Source organism: Schistocerca nitens, chromosome 3 (genome assembly GCF_023898315.1).
Source record: "Schistocerca nitens isolate TAMUIC-IGC-003100 chromosome 3, iqSchNite1.1, whole genome shotgun sequence".
Lineage (NCBI taxonomy): Eukaryota > Metazoa > Arthropoda > Insecta > Orthoptera > Acrididae > Schistocerca > Schistocerca nitens.
The window spans coordinates 185,821,763-185,844,392 of NC_064616.1; the positions used below are offsets into that span (position 1 = coordinate 185,821,763).

General features: G+C 44.7%; 1 protein-coding gene across 1 annotated transcript in view; it reads left to right on the forward strand.

Moving 5' to 3' along the window:
* LOC126249139 (serine protease filzig) overlaps window positions 1-22,630 on the forward strand; it is a 213,455-nt gene that overhangs the window by 153,144 nt on the left and 37,681 nt on the right. The window contains exons 3-5 of the mRNA XM_049950793.1: window positions 9,023-9,201; window positions 9,361-11,411; window positions 20,428-20,702. Of these exons, the coding sequence (XP_049806750.1) occupies window positions 9,023-9,201; window positions 9,361-11,411; window positions 20,428-20,702 (2,505 nt within the window). The remainder of the gene's footprint in view (window positions 1-9,022; window positions 9,202-9,360; window positions 11,412-20,427; window positions 20,703-22,630) is intronic.

Below are 22,630 nucleotides of genomic sequence, written 5' to 3' on the forward strand. Positions count from 1 at the left end.
CGGTCGCAGGTTCGAATCGTGCCTCGGGCATGGATGTCAGTGATGTCCTTAGGTTAGTTAGGTTTAAGTAGTTCTAAATTCTAGGAGACTGATGACCTCATAAGTTAAGTCCCATAGTGCTCAGAGCCATTTGAAGCCAGTTACATTTACAGTCCAATTTATTTCCCTTAATAACCCTCCCGTAATTCTCAAGCAGGTTTTTAAACTTGGCTACCCAACCACTAAAGAAGTAGTGTTGCAAAACACCTTTCCAATACAAAATATCAGTTTAATTTTTTTATAAGCGCCACATATCAATTGATCTTTAAAAAGCATACATTCCGGGGCATTTTCGAATTTTGTGCGTTTTCGTAGGTATTTATCCTGAGCGTTTATCCCAACTTATAAATGCCCAGGCATTTTATACCGTTACCCGCCGGATATGGGCACCCTTACCAGAAGATGATGAGGCAACCGATCGGCACTAATGGCTCATCATGAGTCTGGTACGTAAAGCTGGTAGCTAGACTATGGTTAATACCACAGGGCAAACAATGATCTTGGTACTATTTTAAAGCAATTATAAGTCAAGTAGAAAAGAGATTCTAGTTTCAGATAGCGACAGAAGAATATACAGGGTGTTACAAAAAGGTACGGCCAAACTTTCAGGAAACATTCCTCACACGCAAAGAAAGAAAATATGTTATCTGGACATGTGTCCGGAAACGCTTACTTTCCATGTTAGAGCTCATTTTATTACTTCTCTTCAAATCACATTAATCATGGAATGGAAACACACAGTGCTGTGTTGGCAGAAGAGCCAACACCGTGTTGCTAGAGAAGGCCGAAATGCACGCGTTTAATTACACGCAGACTGGCGTGAGGTCTGGAACAGGTCAGAGAAATAAGACTAGCAAAACAGGAGGTAACTGGTAGAATGCTTAACTTTAATCCACAATTGGTGAACATCTCTCTGGACTATACATCAATTCTATCTTAATATAAACTGGTAATGGCGCCTTGCTAGGTCGTAGCAAATGACGTAGCTGAAGGCTATGCTAACTATCGTCTCGGCAAATGAGAGCGTATTTGTCAGTGTAGCATCGCTAGCAAAGTCGGCTGTACAACTGGGGCGAGTGCTAGTACGTCTCTCTAGACCTGCCGTGTGGTGGCGCTCGGTCTGCAATCACTGACAGTGGCGACACGCGGGTCCGACGTATACTAACGGACCGCGACCGATTTAAAGGCTACCACCTAGCAAGTGTGGTGTCTGGCGGTGACACCACACACAGCAACAGAACGTACCAGCGTGACTTCAAACACTTCGTTACAGGAAATGTTCAAAATGTCCTCCGTTAGCGAGGATACATGCATCCACCCCCCGTCGCATGGAATCCCTGATGCGCTGATGCAGCCCTGGAGAATGGCGTATTGTATCACAGCCGCCCACAATACGAGCACGAAGAGTCTCTACATTTGGTACCGGGGATGCGTAGACAAGAGCTTTCAAATGCCCCCATAAATGAAAGTCAAGAGGGTTGAGGTCAGGAGAGCGTGGAGGCCATGGAATTGGTCCGCCTCTACCAATCCATCGGTCACCGAATCTGTTGTTGAGAAGCGTACGAACACTTCGACTGAAATGTGCAGGAGCTCCATCGTGCATGAACCACATGTTGTGTCGTACTTGTAAAGGCACATGTTCTAGCGGCACAGGTAGAGTATCCCGTATGAAATCATGATAACGTGCTCCATTGAGCGTAGGTGGAAGAACAAACTAAAATGAGCTCTAACATGGAAATTAAGCGTTTCCGGACACATGTCCACATAACATATTTTCTTTCTTTGTGTGTGAGGAATGTTTCCTGAAAGTTTGGCCGTACCTTTTCGTAACACCCTGTAGTCGAAAGTTATGACCAGTCCTGTATCAGGAGATCTGAACATCGGGATGCTGTGAAGATATGAAAGGTTGGAAATATACGCACCTCAGTAAGTGATAAGAAAGGTGGCTGCTTTTATTTAAGATGTATAGCCTGCAAAAATTTTCTTTAGCTCTTTTAGAGGAGCTATGGGAGCGGAAACAGCAAACCTAGCAAAGCACATAGAGAAAAGCATTGCTGAGGGAGACACTTCTCTCACTCATTGCAGACACTAGAGCCAATGTTTCTACTACATACAGAGCGTCTTCCTTCTTTTCCGAAAAGGAGACCACTACTTCATGACTCACCCCTCCACAAACAGTCTGCGTACAAAACAGAGAAATGAAACAGAAGCTACTACAGTGCTGTTGCGCACATAGTGGTTGAACGTTAGGATTGGTCGTGGGTGGATCTAGCACAGCAGTGGCCTAAAGACTTCTTATATCTATTGATTCTGAATTAGGGAAACCAACACTAGAAAACTTATTTACGAATACGCTATCTGATCAAAAGTATCCGCACACCTATTAGTGGACATTGGTATGGGTTGTGTCCACACTTCGCCTTTATGACGGCTCGGAGTCTGCTGAGGATACTTTTAATGTAGTGTCTGAATGTCTGTAGAGCCAATTACTCTACAAGAGCCGTAACCAGGGAAGGTTCTGGTGTTGGACACTGTGGTCTGGAGTGAGGTCGACGTTCTGACTCATCCCAAAGGCGTTCCATTTGGTTCAGCCCATTTCAAGAATGTTATTATTCATAAATCATTGACTTACAGATGCTGTTTTATGACACTGTGACGTGTCATGGTGATATGAACGATCATCTCCGAATTATTTCACTACGGTTCGCAGTACATAACGCCGTAAAATGTGCTCATACTTTTGCGCATTAAGCGTTTTCTTAAGCACAAAAGGGAACGCGCACCAAGCACGAGGAACACACCCCGCCTCCCCCCCCCCCCCCCCCCATGCCCTAAAACAACGTCCTCCATACTTCTCTGATGGCACTACTCATGATGGCTGGTAATATCCTCCAGGCATTCGACAAACGCAGAGGCTTCCATCGTATGGTCACAGACTGTCACACCAAACACTTGGTTCCAGTCAGTCACTGTCTAGTTGCGTCGCTCTTTTCGCCACCTCAAGCGTCACTTACAAAGGAAACTCCCCATCGCATCCCCCCCAGACTTGGCCCAGTGGATAGCCCGTCAAAAACCGAGCATATATCGAGCGTTGAAACAGGAAGAAGGTGTACTGAATTGTGAAAAAAGGAGCAAATTAGAAACAAAATCAAATGGATCAAATGGCTCTGAGCACTATGAGACTTAACTGCTGAGGTCATCAGTCCCCTAGAACTTAGAACTACTTAAACCTTACTAACCTAAAGACATCACACACATCCATGCCCGAGGCAGGATTCGAACCTGCGACCGTAGCGATCGCGCGGTTCCAGACTGTAGCGCCTAGAACCGCTCGACCACTGCAGCCGGCAAAATTAGAAACAGTGAACGGTCCAAGCTCAAGATGTTGAACGTCGAGCGACTTTGGAGAACCACGCCATAGTGCTTATATGGGCACGGTGTTGGGCTGCGAAACCGGAGATGCGTGCTCCAACCATCCTCAAGACCAACTTTTTTCCACAAAATTATGAAGTTTCCGTCCGCTCATTGGCTTGTCTCTTCTCCCTCTGTAGTCTTGGTAATTGTCATACTATTGATTATAGAATATGAGTCATGTGGTAAGAATATTTTACCGTCGCAAGTAAATGTGATGAATAGTGAGACCAGGTGCCGCATTGACCTCTCACAGAAGTGAAAACAACGAATAAACAAGTGTGAACTATGTTACAACAAAGGAATTCAAGATTGAAAGCTTCCAAAACGGAACGTATGACATAACGTGTAGTACTTGTGTAGAACAAATGGGAGGCACGTACAAATGGTTCAAATGGCTCTGAGCACTATGGGACTTAACATCCATGGTCATCAGTCCCCTAGAACTTAGAACTACTGAAACCTAACTAACCTAAGGACATCACACAACACCCAGTCATCACAAGGCAGAGAAAATCCCTGACCCCGCCGGGAATCGAACCCGGGAACTCGGGCGTGGGAAGCGAGAACGCTACCGCACGACCACGAGCTGCGGACGGAGGCACGTACATTTGGAGGTCCCTTCATTACACTTAGCTGTTGAAAGCGGGCGTGATATATCAACACAGACACAAATTTGAATGTAATATATAAGAAACTATCAGTCTCGATTGCGGTAATGCCTTCTTCAGAAGATATACCTGAATCTATAATTTGTCTACGAGGGCATTTTATTTCTAGACCATGCCCTCTTAGATAAATGATAGATTCAGTTATATCTTCTGAAGAAGGCTCAATTATTTGGACTCAAACCTAGGTAAAGGTTGGTTTCATTACCGCAATAGAGGCTGATAGTTTCTTATATATTAGATTATCACCATTGCTGCCTGTGCTGCAATGTTGAAAGTACAAAAATTTGAATGTAGCGAACAGACACGTCAATGACCGGACGGATAATTCATAATCTGGTGAAGAAGAAAATGGGCACAAGGAAGATTTGAGCACAGATCTCCCCCTTTGCTGTGCAACACCTTGACCACATAACCACGACGCCGTGGCTGCTGAAGTGTGCTCGATGTTGCAAATCCTGAGCTCGGGCCGTTCATTGTTTCTATTCTCCCTCTTTTTTGACATTTCAGTATATCTTCTTCTGATTCCATGCTCGATTTGTGATCGGTTTTTGATGGGCTATCCACCACCTTACCATTAAATCTGAGGGGGTGGGATGGAGAGTTTGCGTTGTTAGTACTGGCTTCCGAAGTTTGTGAATTGTGAGGTGTTGCTCGACCATTGAACCCTGTACTTCTTGACTCCCTACGCACAGTTATTTGCCAGATGGACTGCGGGCAGCACATTGGATTTCGCGAGTGATTCCTTCCTCTGGTGTCATGTGCTTTATTTACAACCACCCTCCACAAAGTTCGACGGTCCCTATCCGTCAGTAAATGAGTTCTGTAAGGTAATGGTTTAGCTGTGGTTGTTCCTTCGCGTTTCCACTTCACAGTCACATCACCAACAGTCGCACTGGGCAGTTTTAGAGGGCTTGAAATATCCATAATGGATTTGTTTCTTTAATGAGAAGCTAACGTTCGAAGTCAATGATCTTTCCTCAGCGACCCATTCTTTTGTTACCGCTTGTCTACTGACAACACAATACCCCCCGACTCCTTTTATTCTCGCGGGTCTGTCTCTGTTGACACCTAGTGGTCAATTTCGCGTCACATAGGGATGTCCAGATAATTTTGAGCAGATAAGAGTAGTCTGTTATCAGTAACGCAACAAAACAACCCACTTATGACTCTCTGTGTCTTCAGATGTTAGAGGGATCTGAATGTGGAGCTATGTACACTTTGTGATCAAAAGTATCCGGACACCCCCAAAAACATACGTTTTTCATATTATTTGCATTTTTATGCCACCTACTGCCAGGTATTCCATATCAGCGACGTGAGTAGTCATTAGACATCGTGAGAGAGAGCAGAATCGCTTTGCGGAACTCACGGACTTCGAACGTGGTTAGGTGATTGGGTGTCACTAGTATCATACGTTTGTACGCGAGATTTCCACACTCCTAAACATCCCTAGGTCCACTGTTTCCGATGTGATAGTGAAGTGGAAACGTGAAGGGACACGTACCGCACAACAGCGTACAGGCCGACCTCGTCTGTTGACTAACAGAGACCGCCGACAGTTGAAGAGAGTCGTAAAGTGTAATAGGCAGACATCTATCCAGGCCATCACACAAGAATTCTAAACTGCATCAGGCCCCACTGCAGGTACTATGACAGTTACTCGGGAGGTTTGGAGGCTTGGATTTCATTGTCGAGCGGCTGCTCATAAGCCGCACATCACGCCGGTAAATGCCAAACGACGCCTCGCATGGTGTAAGGAGCGTAAACATTGGACGATTGAACAGTGGAAAAACGTTGTGTGGAGGCGGTGGCGTTATGGCGTGGTCGTGTTTTTCATGGACGGGGCTTGCACCCCGTGTTGTTTTGCGTGGCACTATCACACCACAGGCCTTCATTGATGTTTTAAGCATCTGCTTGCTTCCCACTGTTGAAGAGCAATTCGGGGATGGTGACTGCCTGCATCTTTCAACACTATCGAGCACCTGTTCATAATGCACGGCCTGTGGCGGAGTGGTAACACAACAATACATCCCTGTAATGGACTGGCCTGCGCAAAGTCCTGACCTGAATCTTATAGAACACCTTTGGGATGTTTTGGAACACCGACTTCGTGTCATCCCTCACCGACCGACATCGATACCTCTCGTCAGTGAAGCACTCCGTGAAGAATGGGCTGCCAAGCCCCATGAAACCTTCCAGCACCTAACTGAACGTAGGCCTGCGAGAATGGAAGCTGTCATCAGGACTAAGGGTGGACCATCACCACACTGAATTCCAGCAGTACCGATGGAGGGTGCCACGAACTTGTAAGTTATTTTCACTAGGTGTCCGGATACTTCTGATCACATAGTGTAGCATTTTTGTCCCGAGAGGGAACTTGGCATCGAAAATTAATAATGTATTTACGATTTCTCATTTCCCCTGCGCATTAAGGGAAGTGAAGCTGATATACTCGGACACATTGGCGGCAGTGGTGTGTGTTATAACCGAGCGCGATTCCGCTATACCAGGAAAAAGAACTGGGTGGTGACAGCGAAGAACTATCAGCGTTTTCAATTACCTCTCCATGCGAGAGCTAATATTGTAGAGCGCTTCAAATGCACTCTACTTTGATCTCCCAGCTCTTACGCGCCTTTATCGTCGACAGCGCCATTTGCTTCCATTAAACGAATTACTATCCAGGGACGCCTCCATGTTGACGAAATTTGATTGCGCTTCCGCCGGAATTAATATGGAGGAAAGAGCTCCTCGGTGTTGTAACTTGATTGCACCTCTTTTATAGCTAATAAAGTTTCAGGAGAGATACGAGCGGGACAACCAGATTTCTGCACTCTGTGATATGGCCGAATGAGCTTCCGAATTCGTCCCGCCTGATTCCGAGAAAGAGTAAATGCTTCATTTTTGCGAGTGAAACTATAAAGGAACGGCAGTACGTACGACGTAATTTCATTTTTTCTTTGCCGGAAATAGTAAAATGGAACTGGCTTCAGTCTTATCCAAGTTTTAAATTGTCGCTTGCAAATTTGTATTTTATAGCACAGCGACAGAGAGAGACAGTGGTACGATGATCTGTTCTTCCTGTTTAAATCCTACCTTTCTCTGAGTGTGTTATAACAATGAAAAGCAGTTTTTGGTTGCTGCGCATGTGTGTTATGATCAGAAAAAGCTGATTGTAAAATGAAAACTCCCGCGGCAGAAATTGTTGGCTCTGAGCACTATGGGACTTAACTTCTAAGGTCATCAGTCCCCTAGAACTTAGAACTACTTAAACCTAACTAACCTAAGGACATCACACACATCCATACCCGAGGCAGGATTCGAACCTGCGACCGTAGCGATCGCGCGGTTCCAGACTGTAGCGCCTAGAACCGCTCAGCCACCTCGGCCGGCCCAGAAATTGTTAAATATATTCGTATTTTCCAGGATATTACGCTGCGATCGAACTTTTTTCAATAAAATCAGTCGGATGACGATATAACAGTTCGGAAAATTTATATAGAGCTGATTATTACTTATTACTTACAACACTGTGTCCTTCCGTACACATCCGAATTTATCTGATTTTCTTCTCTCGATTTTCAGGTGAATTTTGTGATGAAGCAAGTTATAAGTTTCTTGAAAGTATTGCAATTTGATGTCTTGAAATTTTGTCGCACAAGCTCTCCGTGATGTAAAACGCCTCTCTTGCACTCTCTCAGTGTACTTTTTCTCTGTATTTCCAATTGATGATGACAAACAAATATCTGTAGATCATGGACTCCTGTCAGCATTGATCAGCTTCAGATCTAAATACAAGTGTAAGTGATTCAACCCTGAAGATGATCATTGCTGCCCGAAATCGATTATCTACGGATATTTCATTTTAAACTTTGACCGGAATCAAAGAGAAAAATTAATACACTTGCTGGAGCGCTATAGTCTCCATGGCAACAACGCCGTAACCGTCCCATTGGATGAACTGTAACGTAACCACAACGAAAGACACGTGATTCAGTTTTTTACATTTACAGAATATAAAATATTCTTTAATCCGCAAAAATATTTTCTTTATTGTATGGTCATTTTAGATTGTATCGTCATCATCAAATATGTCTGTCTTACTAAACTGGGATACAGTATATAAAAACTTGTAACCAAGATAAGCAGTGTTAGCTGATGTACAATATAACAAAACTGCACGGTTAACAAATGCAGATTTTCATTAACTTAGGGTCACCGTCATCATACTGTGCTTACAGCTGCGGCGAAAGCAACTCAGCTTGTAGGTAGTAACACACTATGCTGACGGTGAACGTACACTACAGGTAATTAATGATTGTTTACCATTCACTTCTATTATGCTGTACATCTTTTGAAAATGCCTATCTTGGCTTCAAATTTTTATGATTTATGTGGTAGGGTAGTAAGACAGACGTATCTCATGATGAGACTATAGATCGAAACCGGTTATAAAATAAAGAAAAAAATTGCATTCAGAGACTGTTTTAAATTCTACAAACCTCCCATTGAAGTTTTCTGATGTGTTTCTGTAGCGCTCTTACTCTTACATGTGACAAATATCAGAGTTGTTCCTTGAACTTCCTCTGTCTTCCTTTAATCGAAATGTGTAAGGGTGCCAGATCCTCAAACACTCAGCAACTCGTAGGCCAACGGTTTCTTAAGCAGCTTCTTCGGGTATGAATTACACTTCTTTGGGATTCTTTCCAGAGGTCTCTATCCCGCAGCTTCCTTCTCCAGTGCTATGTCTGTGTTATCGTTCCACCTTAAATTATTCCGGTCAGATACTCAAGATGAATGTGCTGCTGGTTCCACAGCAACAAAACGTTGAAGTTACATAGTTTTTCAAATTCCTGATTCATCTCGAAATAGTGAAGTATATGTGTTTAATCGTGTCGGTGCAGGTCGCAAGCTGTTCGGCGGGTACCGCATCGTGCCGAAGGCGTGCCGCTCGCCGGAGATGGAGCCCACGGAGCGCGGTGTATGCATGTTCAACCTGGAGTGCGCACAACGCATGGGCACGGTGGTGGGGACCTGCGTCGACGGCTTCCTGTTCGGTACGTGCTGCCGCCTGCCGCCCGACGCCGACGAGCTGGCCCTGCCCGACGACATCCCCGCGGAGGACGTGCTCAACGCCGCCGACGCGCCGCCGCCACCGTCGCCGGCGGCGCCCCCGCCGCCCCCGCCGCCCCCGCCCGGGCTCTTCGACGGCCTTCTGCTGACGCCGGCCCACATGCCGCAGCCGCAGCCGCCGCCCGACACCGTCCTCGTCCACCAGAACGGCTCCCACGTCCACGACTCGGGCGACCTGCAGGACCTGTTCGAGCCCGCCACGCACTACAACGTGTCCGGCCCTCACGAGCCCGAGACCGACATTCTGTTCGAAGCTAGTCGGCCCGAGCCCGAGCTCAGCACGTTCAGCTACGTCGGCAGTAACGCGGTAGCGGCAGACGTGTCCCAGACCCAAGACGCCAGCCCCTTACTCCACACTACAGAGAAGTCCTCGACGACTGCTGGAATTTCCTATTCAACTGCCGGCACCAGTAAATCCACTTCGTTCTCCTCCACATATTACAGCTCGCCTGGTTTAGAACACACACCTGAAAATAAACTCACCACCCAGCCACTGCCACCTGGGGGCTATATCACTCTTTTCTCCACAACAACGAGTCCTATTGCCGATTCCACTAGGCCAGGAAATGTTCCTCCCTCGCAACCAGATAACGACGACACTAGACTGACGTATTCGTCCCCAAAATTCACGACCGCGCCAGACTCTTACTCTTCGACGCGCAAAGCGACGACTAAACCTGTGTTTACGACAGCAGTACATTACACTTTCAGACAGGAGACGACTACGAGGAAACTGACTCCAGACGACGATGGAATGGTGCAAATAGCTACCATCAGTGCTGACGACAAATTCACTAAACCACCAATGAGTACAAGTATTACCAGTAATAATGCCGACTCCATAAACCAAATAATAACTATGCTCAATGAGACAGGTCTCGACATCCTGGACCCTCAACCCGAACCTTTACCTGAGGTGACACTTACATCTACAGCCTCGAGCGGGCAGCAGAGTGGGCTCTCCACTTGGGTGTCTGTCGATGAGAAACCGCAGTGGACCTCCCACAATACTCTTAGTCCGACATCTCTGGGAACCGAAAGCTCCTCAAAGAAACCTCTATTTTCTTCTACCACTTATTATACTACAAAGACGACATCTAGACCTTCAATATATACAACATCTGCTCTGAACTTTCCAGAAAAGGACTCTGTGAGTCCTGTCGTCTTCCCAACCTTGCAAGAGGTGCCTCTGACATCTGTTCCCACTCACTCTAAGCCACCTGCTCCAACGGTAATAGTGCTGAGCCCACCTAACTCAGCTTATACCACTCAAAACTTTCCGACAGCACATATTTCCACTAGGAGGCCTCCGCCATACACCTTCTACACACCAGCAGCTGACGAAGTTACTAGTGAATCGGTAACGAAGAAACCCTCCTTCTCACAGAGACCTTCTACTTCAACCGCGACGAAACTGGCAAGCACGACTGTCAAAGTCCCTCCAGTTACTTCCCGACCACCGACTACTGTGACAGTCCGACCAATCTCCAGTCACGTCCCACCTATTACCAAACGCCCTCCTACAGTTACTGCTGTGACAGGAACCTTAGGTACTACTACCGTGACTAAAAGACCCACGACGTACTCGACATCGACGGAGTACGATCAGGTAACTTCAATCGCTGACCTCGTGAACTTTCCACCAGTGCGGAACCCGCAGCTGAACATGAGCGTATCGCAGCAGGAGACTCTGCAAGTTGTGCTGGCGACAGAACCGAGCTCCGAGCCGAGTCACGAGGTACCACTGGTGCCGGACGACAACGACATTACCACGCCGGAATTCGTGGAGGACGAGAAGTTCGACGATAAGATGCAGGCGTTCGTGAACAAGATAGTGCAGTCGCTGCAGGGCAACTTCCAGGATCTGGAGGAGGTGATCTACAAGCCTCGCAACGTGACGACGGTGGCGCCGCCAGTGGCGCAGTCCACGACTCGTCGGCCTACTCGTCGGCCGACGCAGCCCGGCAGCACGACTCGTCGGCCGACTCGCCGCCCCAGCACGGGCTCGACGACTCGCCGCCCCGCCACCGCAGCCGCTGTGGCAGCCTCCACCACGAGGAGGCCCTCCGCCACCCCCACCAGGCGGCCGTCGACACCCAACAGGCGGCCAACCACCGCCAGTACCACCAGAAGGCCGTCGTCCTCGCAGAGTACCACAAGGTATAGTAAACAAAAATTACTTCCATATCAGTCCCAGTAGTTTATTTCTCCAATAATCATTTTACAGTGATGTAGAACGCCGTCAACGAAACTATGCTGTAAGGCAAACGTGCAGACATCTGTCTTTTATGAGGAGAGGTGACGACCGTGGTCTTGTTGAAGGAACCATCCCAGCATTTGACTGAAATGATTTAGGAAAGTAATGTAATCCTCGCATACCATTCGGTATCTGTGCAATCGACTGTCATTATGTGTGCTTCATTAGCGCAAAAGGCATCAAAGGAAATATATCGAAAGTGTACAAGTATTCGTTATAATGACACATGGATACCGGGTGATCAAAAAAGTCAGTGTAAATTTGAAAACTTGATAAACCACGGAATAATGTAGATAGAGAGGTCAAAATTGACACACGTGCTTGGAATGAAATGGGGTTTTATTAGAACCAAAAAGAAACAAACTTCACAAAATGTCCGACAGATGCGCATCGTTTGGGGATGATCGTGTGCTCAGCCGCCACTTACGTCATGCTTGGCCTCCCAGGTCCCAAGACCTCAGTCCGTGCGATTATTGGCTTTGGGGTTACCTGAAGTCGCTAGTGTATCGTGGTCGACCGACATCTCTAGGGATGCTGAAACACAACATCCGACGCCAATGCCTCACCATAAGGCTGGACATGCTTTACAGTGCTGTTCACAACATTATTCCTCGACTACAGCTATTGTTGAGGAATGATGGTGGGCATGTTGAGCATTTCCTGTAAAGAACATCATCTTTGATTTGTCTTACTTTGTTATGCTAATTATTGCTATTCTGATCAGATGAAGTGCCATCTGTCGGCCATTTTTTGAACTTTTGTATTTTTCTGGTTCTAATAAAACCCCATGTCATCCAAAGCATGTGTGTCAATTTGTACTTCTCTATCTACATTATTCCGTGATTTATTCAGTTTTCAAATTTATACTGACTTTTTGATCACCTAGTATGTGGTCGCCAACCCTGAAGTGGACAATTATTCTTAAAACTGAATGAGTTAAATTGAATTTGAACTTCCACAACAATGAATGACGCGTGCATGGGGGACAACGGTCATTGCTTACACGGAGCTCAATTTAATACGCAGGCGACCACAAAATTTATTTGGTCAGTTACTCTGATATTAAGCATTTTATAATTAAGTAAAATCAAAGGTCAATGAATTATTGTCTCGATCGACGCGGAGAGACTTAGCGTAACCTCACGGTAATGTTTAATGTTATGGATTTTAACTAACCACTCTTTCCAATAGTTTAAACTCAGTGCCAAAAATATGACAATTAAGTATAATGACACCATAAATTGCAGCAATGTACTAATGCAACGCCAAAATACGATAACCAAGAGATCGATACATGAAATTACGAGACACACAAAATGAATAATATACACACATAAAAAAAGGTTTGCATCACCCCAGTTCTCAGAACTCCCGAAGATAGACGTTGGTTGTGGATATTGTATCACAGACACAGTCCCTTTGACTGTTCAGAGATGTTACTAAACCAGCCCAAAGATGTAAACAATCATGGACCTATTAGACGTATGGGGTCCGACAGCCGATCAGTTCCAGTCATTCAACCAGGAAGGAGGTACACGGCTCGAGTTGTCTGTATTTCAACTATACCTAGACGGCCAATACCGTGGTTCGATCGCGTCCGCATTGTTACTTTGTGTCAAGAAAGGGAAGTGTCCAGGGGCCCAGGAGTGAACCAAAGCGATGTTGTTCGGACATGGAGGAGATACAGAGAGACAGGAACTGTCGATGACATGCCTCGCTCAGGCCGCCAAGGGCTACTACTGCAGTGGATGACCGCTACCTACGGATTATGGCTCGGAGGAACCGTGACAGCAACGCCACCATGTTGAGTAATGCTTTTCGTGCAACCACCGGACGTCGTGTTACGACTCAAACTGTGCGCTATAGGCTGCATGATGCGCAACTTCACTCTCGACGTCCATGGCGAGGTCCATCTTTGCAACCACGACACCACGCAGCGCGGTACAGATGGGCCCAGCAACATGCCGAATGGGCCGTTCAGAATTGACATCACGTTCTCTTCAACGATGAGTGTCGCATATGCCTTCAACCAGACAATCGTTGGAGACGTGTTAGAAGGCACCCTGATCATATTGAACGCCTTAGACAGCCTGTCCAGCGAGTGCAGCAAGGTGGAGGTTCCCTGCTGTTTTGGGGCGGCATTATGTGGGCCGACGTACGCCGCTGGTGGTGATGGAAGGCACCATAGTGGGTGTACGATACGTGAATGTCATCCTCCGACCGTTAGTGCAACCATATCGCAGGCATATTGGCTAGGCATTCGTCTTCATGGACGACAATTCGCGACTCCATCGTGCACATCTTGTGAATAACTTCCTTCAGGATAACGACATCGCTCGATTAGAGTGGGCAGCATGTTCTCCAGACGTGAACCCTATCGAATATACCTGGGATAGTTTGAAAAGGGCGTTTTACGGACGACGTGACCCATTAACCACTCTGAGGGATCTACGCCGAATCGCCATTGAGGAGTGGGACAATCTGGACAAACAGTGCCTTGATGAACTTGTGGATAGTATGCCACGACGAATACAGGCATGCATCAATGCAAGAGGACGTGCTACTGGGTATTATAGATACCGGTGTGTACAGCAATCTGGACCACCACGTCTGAAGGTCTCTCTGTATGGTGGTACAACATGAAATGTGTGGCTTTCATGAGCAATAAAAGGGGCGGAAATGATGCTTATGTTGATCTCTATTCCAGTTTTCTGTACAGGTTCCGGAACACTTTGAATTGAGGTGATGCAAAACTTTTTTTGATGTGTGTATTTGAAGAAGTTTATAAAATCCACTATCTTCTGCCAGATTCCGGAATTTCAGCAGAATATGAACATAACTTTCAAATAGTTAATTAATATTGCTGAAGTCCAAAATTTACATAATGGCTTTGATTAACTAAAAGGAATTGCTCTTTCAATTTAAGAGAGAAGTTTAGCTTTAATTTGTGGCGAATTCATCATTTTTATATTGAAATATTTCCCTCATTCATAATACGATTCTCGGCTGTTACAATGATAAGACATCGACCTTGCTTACAGCAGTAAATACTAAAAGGCTATGACTAAGTCACACACACTAAAGATATCATCCAAAGAAAACTTTACAAAACTGGCAAGTCTTTTACATTGCTGGTTGCCTCAAATGGTACTGTCTTACTTCACGTGAAGCTCCTGGTGCGACGTATTATTTTGTCGGCCGCAGTTACATTGACCATGGCTCATCTTCCAGTTGTGAGCAGTTTTTAAATATCCTTTAGCCACACAGTAGTTTTCCTTTATAATTGTCGTAAGCCTCTTCATTAATGTACACTTTATTGTGGTCTGCATAGCTACTTCCACTTGACATCCACTAGGCCTTGCTACACACATTGCCGCCACGCTGTAGTCATATACACTCACTTGCTCGCGCTTTTTCCTCGCAGATCTTTCACTTCTTGCTTCCGACTCTCTCGCTCCTTCATATGTCACAGATTCTACGTATAGTCTGCTTAGGATAAGGTGGCCGATGCGCAGTGACTAATTTTCGTCCAGAGCGCTTGGGCGAGTTCATTCGTTTGTTTGGAAGGGGAGGCCGACCGTGTCTGAAACCTTTTGGCCATTTGGCAGTGACAGAATCGAGGCGCCCGCTCTGTAATCTTTCTCAAACGATTTTACAGAAACCATTCGACAAAAAATTTCGTATTTGCTTCATTTATACTTTAATATGTCAGATTCATTATGATGTGCCCATCATTTCGTTAATGGTCATAGTTATTGTGATATTTAAGTGGCAGTAAGACACTGCCCGATATTCGAAAAAGTTTGCAATGGAAACGAGGGGCCAATATGATTTTGAGTTTGGTGCATATTACATAATATGTTGCTGCATATGAAGTTTAGCTAACATACTAAATATTTATTTACACTTGGGTGAAGGTCTCTATCTCTCTCGAGAAAATTGATCTGACGTAGCGCACTCATTTGCGATCGCACTGCGCTGTTGATAAAGTCCAAGTGGAACATCCACACCATTCCTTATATTTCATAAATGGTTTGAGATATCGAAATGAGATTTTGGCAAATGATAGCATACTAAGAGGAGAGTATTTTGCCATATGGTTATTATGCAAAACTTTATTATTTACCCTGTTATTCCACTAATTACGGACTTTCCCAATGAAAGTATGTAATTATTATGGGCCATCGATGGCCAATGAGATGAGGAATACTATAGGTTTTAAAATAACGTAAGTGAAGTCATTACACGTTTATTTTGTACCAAGGATATGTTTCACAAGATTCTGACTTTACATTTCGTCAGTTCCTCAATTAATAAACCGCTTTCTCAGAATTCTTTTCAACTGCATCTGCATGATATGTTAGTGAGGTGAGACTGTGTAAACCCCACTGTGTTTTGGCAAAAGAAGCAAATTTTAACGTGGCAACCAGAGAAATGTGTAGGTTTTACTCAAAATTCGACACTCATGATGCTTCTCTGAAAGTTAATGGTTAACAAGGCAGGCGAAAATAAATCGCTGCGTTTTTGGCAAAATTATTTTTAGATACTAACCAAAGCAGAGGTGACAGTAGATCTTTAGAATGACTACCATGCAAGTATAGGTGTGGAGGGCCCCACTTAATATTTACAGAAAATGTGTGTGTAGGCTTCAGTTTAGAATGGCACTTCTCCTCCAGTGCTCAGCATTTCCCCTACAGCGCCTGCCAGTAACCCCCACCATTCCTGTTCTTCCCACGCCTGCCCTGCCATCTGCGCATCTAGCGGAAACGGCATTCTGTGCTCATTATACCATCCAGATCATATCTTTGATTGTATGCAATGCAATATCCATGTCACTGCCAGTGTGTTTACTTTCCAAAATGTATGAAATCGTTTGCATCTGCTTACTTCAAATTAATACCACTATATTACAATTGATCATCATCGACAAAGAAACAAAGAAAATACTTATATTCTTGATAAAATAACATCGAAAAGTACGAAAGAGCACTGGAGCGTAGTGTGATGTACTGTGTTATAGTTTTACAGTAATCTTGGCAACATGTGGGAATTCCTTCGATTTTTTACTTTATATAAGAATAAAAAGTAACAGTCTGTTGACTGTGACTGGCTTAGATTATCATAGCCATCATCTGACCACAATTAATTTAACCACACCACATGAGGAGCCGGTGCACGAATCCACTATGTGCTACCAAAAGGTCGCCATCACCAACACTCTACATCTATAGTCAACTTATCTCCCTGTCGAAAGGTGCGTAGCAGCTTCGAGACTCAGATGCGGTAATACCATTCCAAGTTTCGCTTCCCAAAGGAAGAAGATCAGGATTCAACATCCCATTGACGATGTGCTCGTTAAAGATGGAGCAAAAGCTCGGGCAGGACAATAAAGGCGCCTGTGTGTCCTACAGGAACCATCCCTGCATTCAGTTTATGCGATGTGGGAGAAAAAACATGAAACCAAAATCTGAAGAGCTGGAGGGAAATTTGAACTCAACTGCTACAGAATACGAGTCTCGTGCATTAACCACTGCACTTCCTCGCCTCGTAATTCCTCTTCCGCCAATAGCAGTCCACTAATCTCCGAGGCACTATTTAATTTAATTCACCAATGTTCCCCCTCGCTCTAATGAAATATTATAGTAACATCAAAGCAGTACAGGTAAATGGCAAAACGAGTTTTTCAACAAGACCACCCCAATTGGTTTCGGTGTATTTGTCTAAAAACTAGAGCACCACCTCGAATAATGTTGGCATCGACAGTACATGCAACCTTCCTTCCTTCAGTATTTTGTGTATATACTCTTGCCATTATGTTTTGATATATATTTCTTAGATTTCAAGCATTATTCTCTCAGTCTCATGTAGTAACTCATGAATGATCAGTATCATTTTGCTGTAATTAGAACATTTCGAAGTCCATTATTATTTAACTTGTTATTCCGTTTCCAGCGAAAACCATTACACTTATTTTAAGTGTTGATATTTTAAGCCATAGGCAATAATTCAAACGAAACTCATATTTTGCTGAATACCTAGATAACTCTGTCTTTTCTTTTGCGGACTAACTTTATTTGTATGGAATGCTCAACTTGTAAAAAATATTGAGTATGTTCCGCTGATTTTTCTCTTCATTTTAGTTCCGGGTAGTTTACATAAAGTCTATTATCCTCTTGTTGGTGTTACTAAATCATATTCTGCGTCACGGAACATCATTTTAAACAAATATTTAAACTAACAAGAATTAGATGGCAACTGTGTCATGGATATAGATGATATTCCACACATTCGTTCTTCAATAAAAGCAATCGTCACCTATTTCGACCTTTAACTTCACATTCCACAGTTATTTTCTTTATAAAACCGAAATAGAAGTTTATTGTTCGTTGAATCCTAACGGTTACAACCAGTTGCGAAACGGTCAGGTTGTCAAATAGTAAAGGCATTTACGGACTCGGGTTGAAGTCCACCTTCTGATATTGAGGGAACTCTTTCTCTTATTAAAACACACTTTCCAAAACATAATCGATATTTCATTATCCATTAGATGGGGAAGCAGTGCCAGTGCAAATTGTGTCATTTATTTGCAACATTTGGTTTCTGCTGTTTCTACGAGAAGTTACATAGCAACGCCCGTGAAGTGTAGAATGTGTAAGCTGAAATTACGTTAATGTCATAGTATAATGGTGTTTGGGCTATTTTTGATATGAAAGTATAAGTTTATAGTAACATACTAATACACAATGGAAAAAATATTAATCGCGAAAGGAAACGAAAATTAGAATTTGACTAGTATACGCGATTTTTTTCCGCATCAAACGAATAAAATGCTATTGAACATTGCAACGATTATTTTCCAAAAGAGTTATTTTATATAGACTGACTTTTTTCAACATCTGAAGACGGAATTTAAACCGCGTCCATGTCCCCAGAGCATTACACCTTCACACGCCCCCGCTCAAACGGTCTGTAGACATTAGGACTTGGGCGACAGTAAAACTTCCTATATCCATTTCCTCAAAAACTAGAAAGTGTAGAACTAAAAGGAGAAATAGATATACATTTATTTCACTGAAGAATATCTGTGCGAAATTTCATCTCATCCTGTGTTTCATACCTGCCGGTCTCCTTCCATAAGAGGCCATATGATAGCATACACATGCAAGTTATAACCAACCTGTTTCCCACCATGATGCACTGACCCAACAGTAAATACGTATCGAGCATAAGAAGATAATGTGTTTTGGTTGGCAGGAGAGCCAACACCGTGTTACTAGAGGAGGCCGAAAGGCACGCGCTTTAGCTCACGCAGGCTGGCGTGAGGTCTGGAACAGGACAAGGAAACTAGAATTTAGAAAAAAGGACGTAGCTGGTGGAATACTTAACTTTAATCCGTTAATGAAGAACTTCGGCTTTGACGGTACATGAATCAATATCAATAGTAACTGATAATGGCGCCTTGCTAGGTCGTAGCAAATGACGTAGCTGAAGGCTATGCTAAACTATCGTCTCGGCAAATGAGAGCGCATTTTGTCAGTGAACCATCGCCAGCAAAGTCGGTTGTACAACTGGGGCGAGTGCTAGGAAGTCTCTCTAGACCTGCCGTGTGGCGGCGCTCGGTCTGCAATCACTGACAGTGGCGACACGCGGGTCCGACGTATACTAACGGACCGCGGCCGATTTAAAGGCTACCACCTAGCAAGTGTGGTGTCTGGCGGTGACACTACATAATGTTTTACAGATTAATGAAGGTACAATTTAGCGGAGCTTTCCAACGAATCTAAAGAGGAGCAGAAAACAAGTCCGCGGCAATTTCGCTCGATCATTCTCGTGGGAGTGCGTGATGTCTAATGATATCAATGACGACTTTCATTCCTCTGGTAAGCAAATTTGTTACGGAATAGATGATAGCTGTTTCGTCACCGTCTAAATCTGAGAACAACTGTAGTTTACGCTAGTTATGGATATTTGGATATGAATTAAGAAACTCATATTCATTTACGTCGTTTGTATGTTCGATGGCCATCGAGTAAAATACCATTAAACTCGAGAGCAACAGCTAAGAGCAAATAAAAATATCGACATGACGTTTGCCAACTCGTAAGCTATGTCTTTAATACCGAAGGGTTCTGAAATTCACGCCAAGAACTTGTAGTATTAAAAATGATGATTATCTGCAAAAAAAAATTTATAACTTTTAACTAAGGTGAAGACAGCATTCCAGAGATATCTCTAAAAAGGTAACAGCAGATATTTAGTATTTTTCGTAAATGACATGTTAAAACTTTCCAAATGAAAACCAATCAAACTGCTGAATGTTGTTTCCTATTAATAGCGTAAGTACTACTTTCAGAATCATATTACAGAGTTTTTTGATGGAACAGATTTGATGTAAATGGCTCTTGCATATACTTCATATTCTGCTTTTCTAGAGAATTTATGTCTAATGTCGTTTCAGACAGTCAAAGAATTCTAACGTTTGCATCCAGAGTTAATCAAGAAAATTATCTTAAGTCATCAATGCAGCAATGTTTATGCAAGAACAGTGGAAACGTGTCGGTGATGGTGGCGGTGTTGGTGGTGGTGGTGGTGGTGGTTGCGGATCTGCACCTTGCGCCAAGATCAGAATCTTCAGAGACAGAGCAGTTCGCTCGATTTTCTCCAAGAAATGGACACTTGGCTAACCATTGCACAATTAAAACTAATGGAATTGCTTTCAGAATCTATGGAAACTCTAAAATGGATTCCACATATGAGAAACGGATCACGAACTCGCCAATGTTGGTGGAACACATAACCGCAGAGCGGCCTTGGTTCCAGGAAACACTTCACGAACCACACTGTTCACTGTTGCATACGCATTGCTGTTGTGTTGTGGGTGAGCTGCTATGATACAAGGAGTGACTTGCAACACGACAGGCGGCCGGTGGGTTCGACGACCAGACCTTCGACGACGCGGAGGCCGACTAAGCGGCCCAGCTCGACGCGACCTCGGCCCACCACGACCACCACCGTCTCGACCACACCCACCACCACCACCACCACCACCACTACCACGACTACCGCGAGGACGACTGCTGCACAGGCAGCTGTCGAGGCGGAGACGACGGCCCTCGTCACAGAAAAGCCCGATCTCTCAACAGAGACAGAGGCGACGGCCACCACCACGCCAAAGCCAATCGATTACAGGAATGGTAAGAGACACTGGTGCATCTCTGACACCTATATTCAACATACTTAAAACTTACTTCCAGTTACTTATGCAGCTCCTGCAGGGATTGTTATCTAAAGCATCATAGATCTCAGCGTACCCGTGGAAGGCACAACAATTATACCGACAGATTAAACGTTTTCAGTTCACTGATGTACATGATGAATTCTATGATATACTGGTGCTCCTATACAGGATATTCATAAACATTTGCCACAGTTAGAGGGGGCGGACGGGGGCAGGGGGGGGGGGGGGGACAGCCGGGACGAATCCTAGAATCAAAACAATAGAAAATTTTTCCAATCAACGTACGTTGGTAGTGAAGTGCTGGTACTGTAAAGAAGAAAGTGGCACCACATCCCCTATCACAAACTACTACAGTGATGTACACTACTGACCATTAAAATTGCTACACCAGGAAGATGACGTGCTACAGACGCGAAATTTAACTGACAGGAAGAGGATGCTGTGATATGCAAATGATTAGCTTCTCAGAGCATTCACACAAGGTTGGCGCCGGTGGCGACACCTACAACGTGCTGACATGAGGACAGTTTTCAACCGATTTCTCATACACAAACAGTAGTTGACCGGCGTTGCCTGATGAAACGTTGTTGTGATACCTCGTGTGGAGGAGAGATGCGTACCATTACGTTTCCGACTTTGATAAAGGTCGGATTGTAGCCTATCGCGATTGCGGTTTATCGTATCGCGACATTGCTGTTCGCGTTGGCCGAGATCCAATGACTGTTAGCAGAATATGGATTCGGTGGGTTCAGGAGGGTAATACGGAACGCCGTGCTGGATCCCAACGGCCTCGTATCAGTAGCAGTCGAGATGACAGGCATCTTATCAACATTGGTGTAACGGATTGTGCAGCCACGTCTCGATCCCTGAGTCAACAGATGGGGACGTTTGCAAGACAACAACCATCTGCACGAACAGTTCGACGACGTTTGCAGCAGCATGGACTATCAGCTCGGAGACCACGGCTGCGGTTACCCTTGACGCTGCATCACAGACAGGAGCGCCTGCGATGGTGTACTGAACGACGAACCAGGGTGCACGAATGGCAAAACGTAATTTATTCGGATGAATCCAGGTTCTGTTTACAGCATCACGATGGTCGCATCCGTGTTTGGCGACATCGCGGTGAACGCACATATGAAGCGTGTATGCGTCATCGCCATACTGGCGTATCACCCGGCGTGATGGTATGTTGTGCCATTGGTTACACGTCTCGGTCACCTCTTGTTCGCATTGACAGCACTTTGAACAGTGGACGTTACATTTCAGATGTGTTACGACCAGTGGCTCTACTCTTCATTCGATCCCTGCGAAACCCTACATTTCAGCAGGATAATGCACGACCGCATGTTACAGGTCCTGTACGGGCCTTTCTGGATGCAGAAAATGTTCGACTGCTGCCCTGGCCAGCACATTCTCCAGATCTCTCACCAACTGAAAACGTCTAGTCAATGGTGGCTGAGCAATTGGCTCGTCACAATACGCCAGTCACTGCTCTTGATGAACTGTGGTATCGTGTTGAAGCTGCATAGGCAGCTGTACCTGTACACCCCATCGAAGCTCTGTTTGACCCAATGATCAGGCGTATCAAGGCCGTTATTACGGCCAGAGGTGGTTGTTCTGGGTACTGATTTCTCAGGATCTATGCAGCCAAATTGCGTGAAAATGTAATCACATGTCAGTTCCAGTATAATATATTTGTCCAATGAATACCCGTTTATCATATGCATTTCTTCTTGGTGTAGCAATTTTAATGGCCAGTAGCGTATGTGTTGAGGAGATGGATTACACCAACTCATTTTCAGTAAGAAACAAGCACTCGATACACAAATGGCCCCTGCCTAATTTACTCCAGTATTATGTAGAGTGCAGAGAAACCGTTCC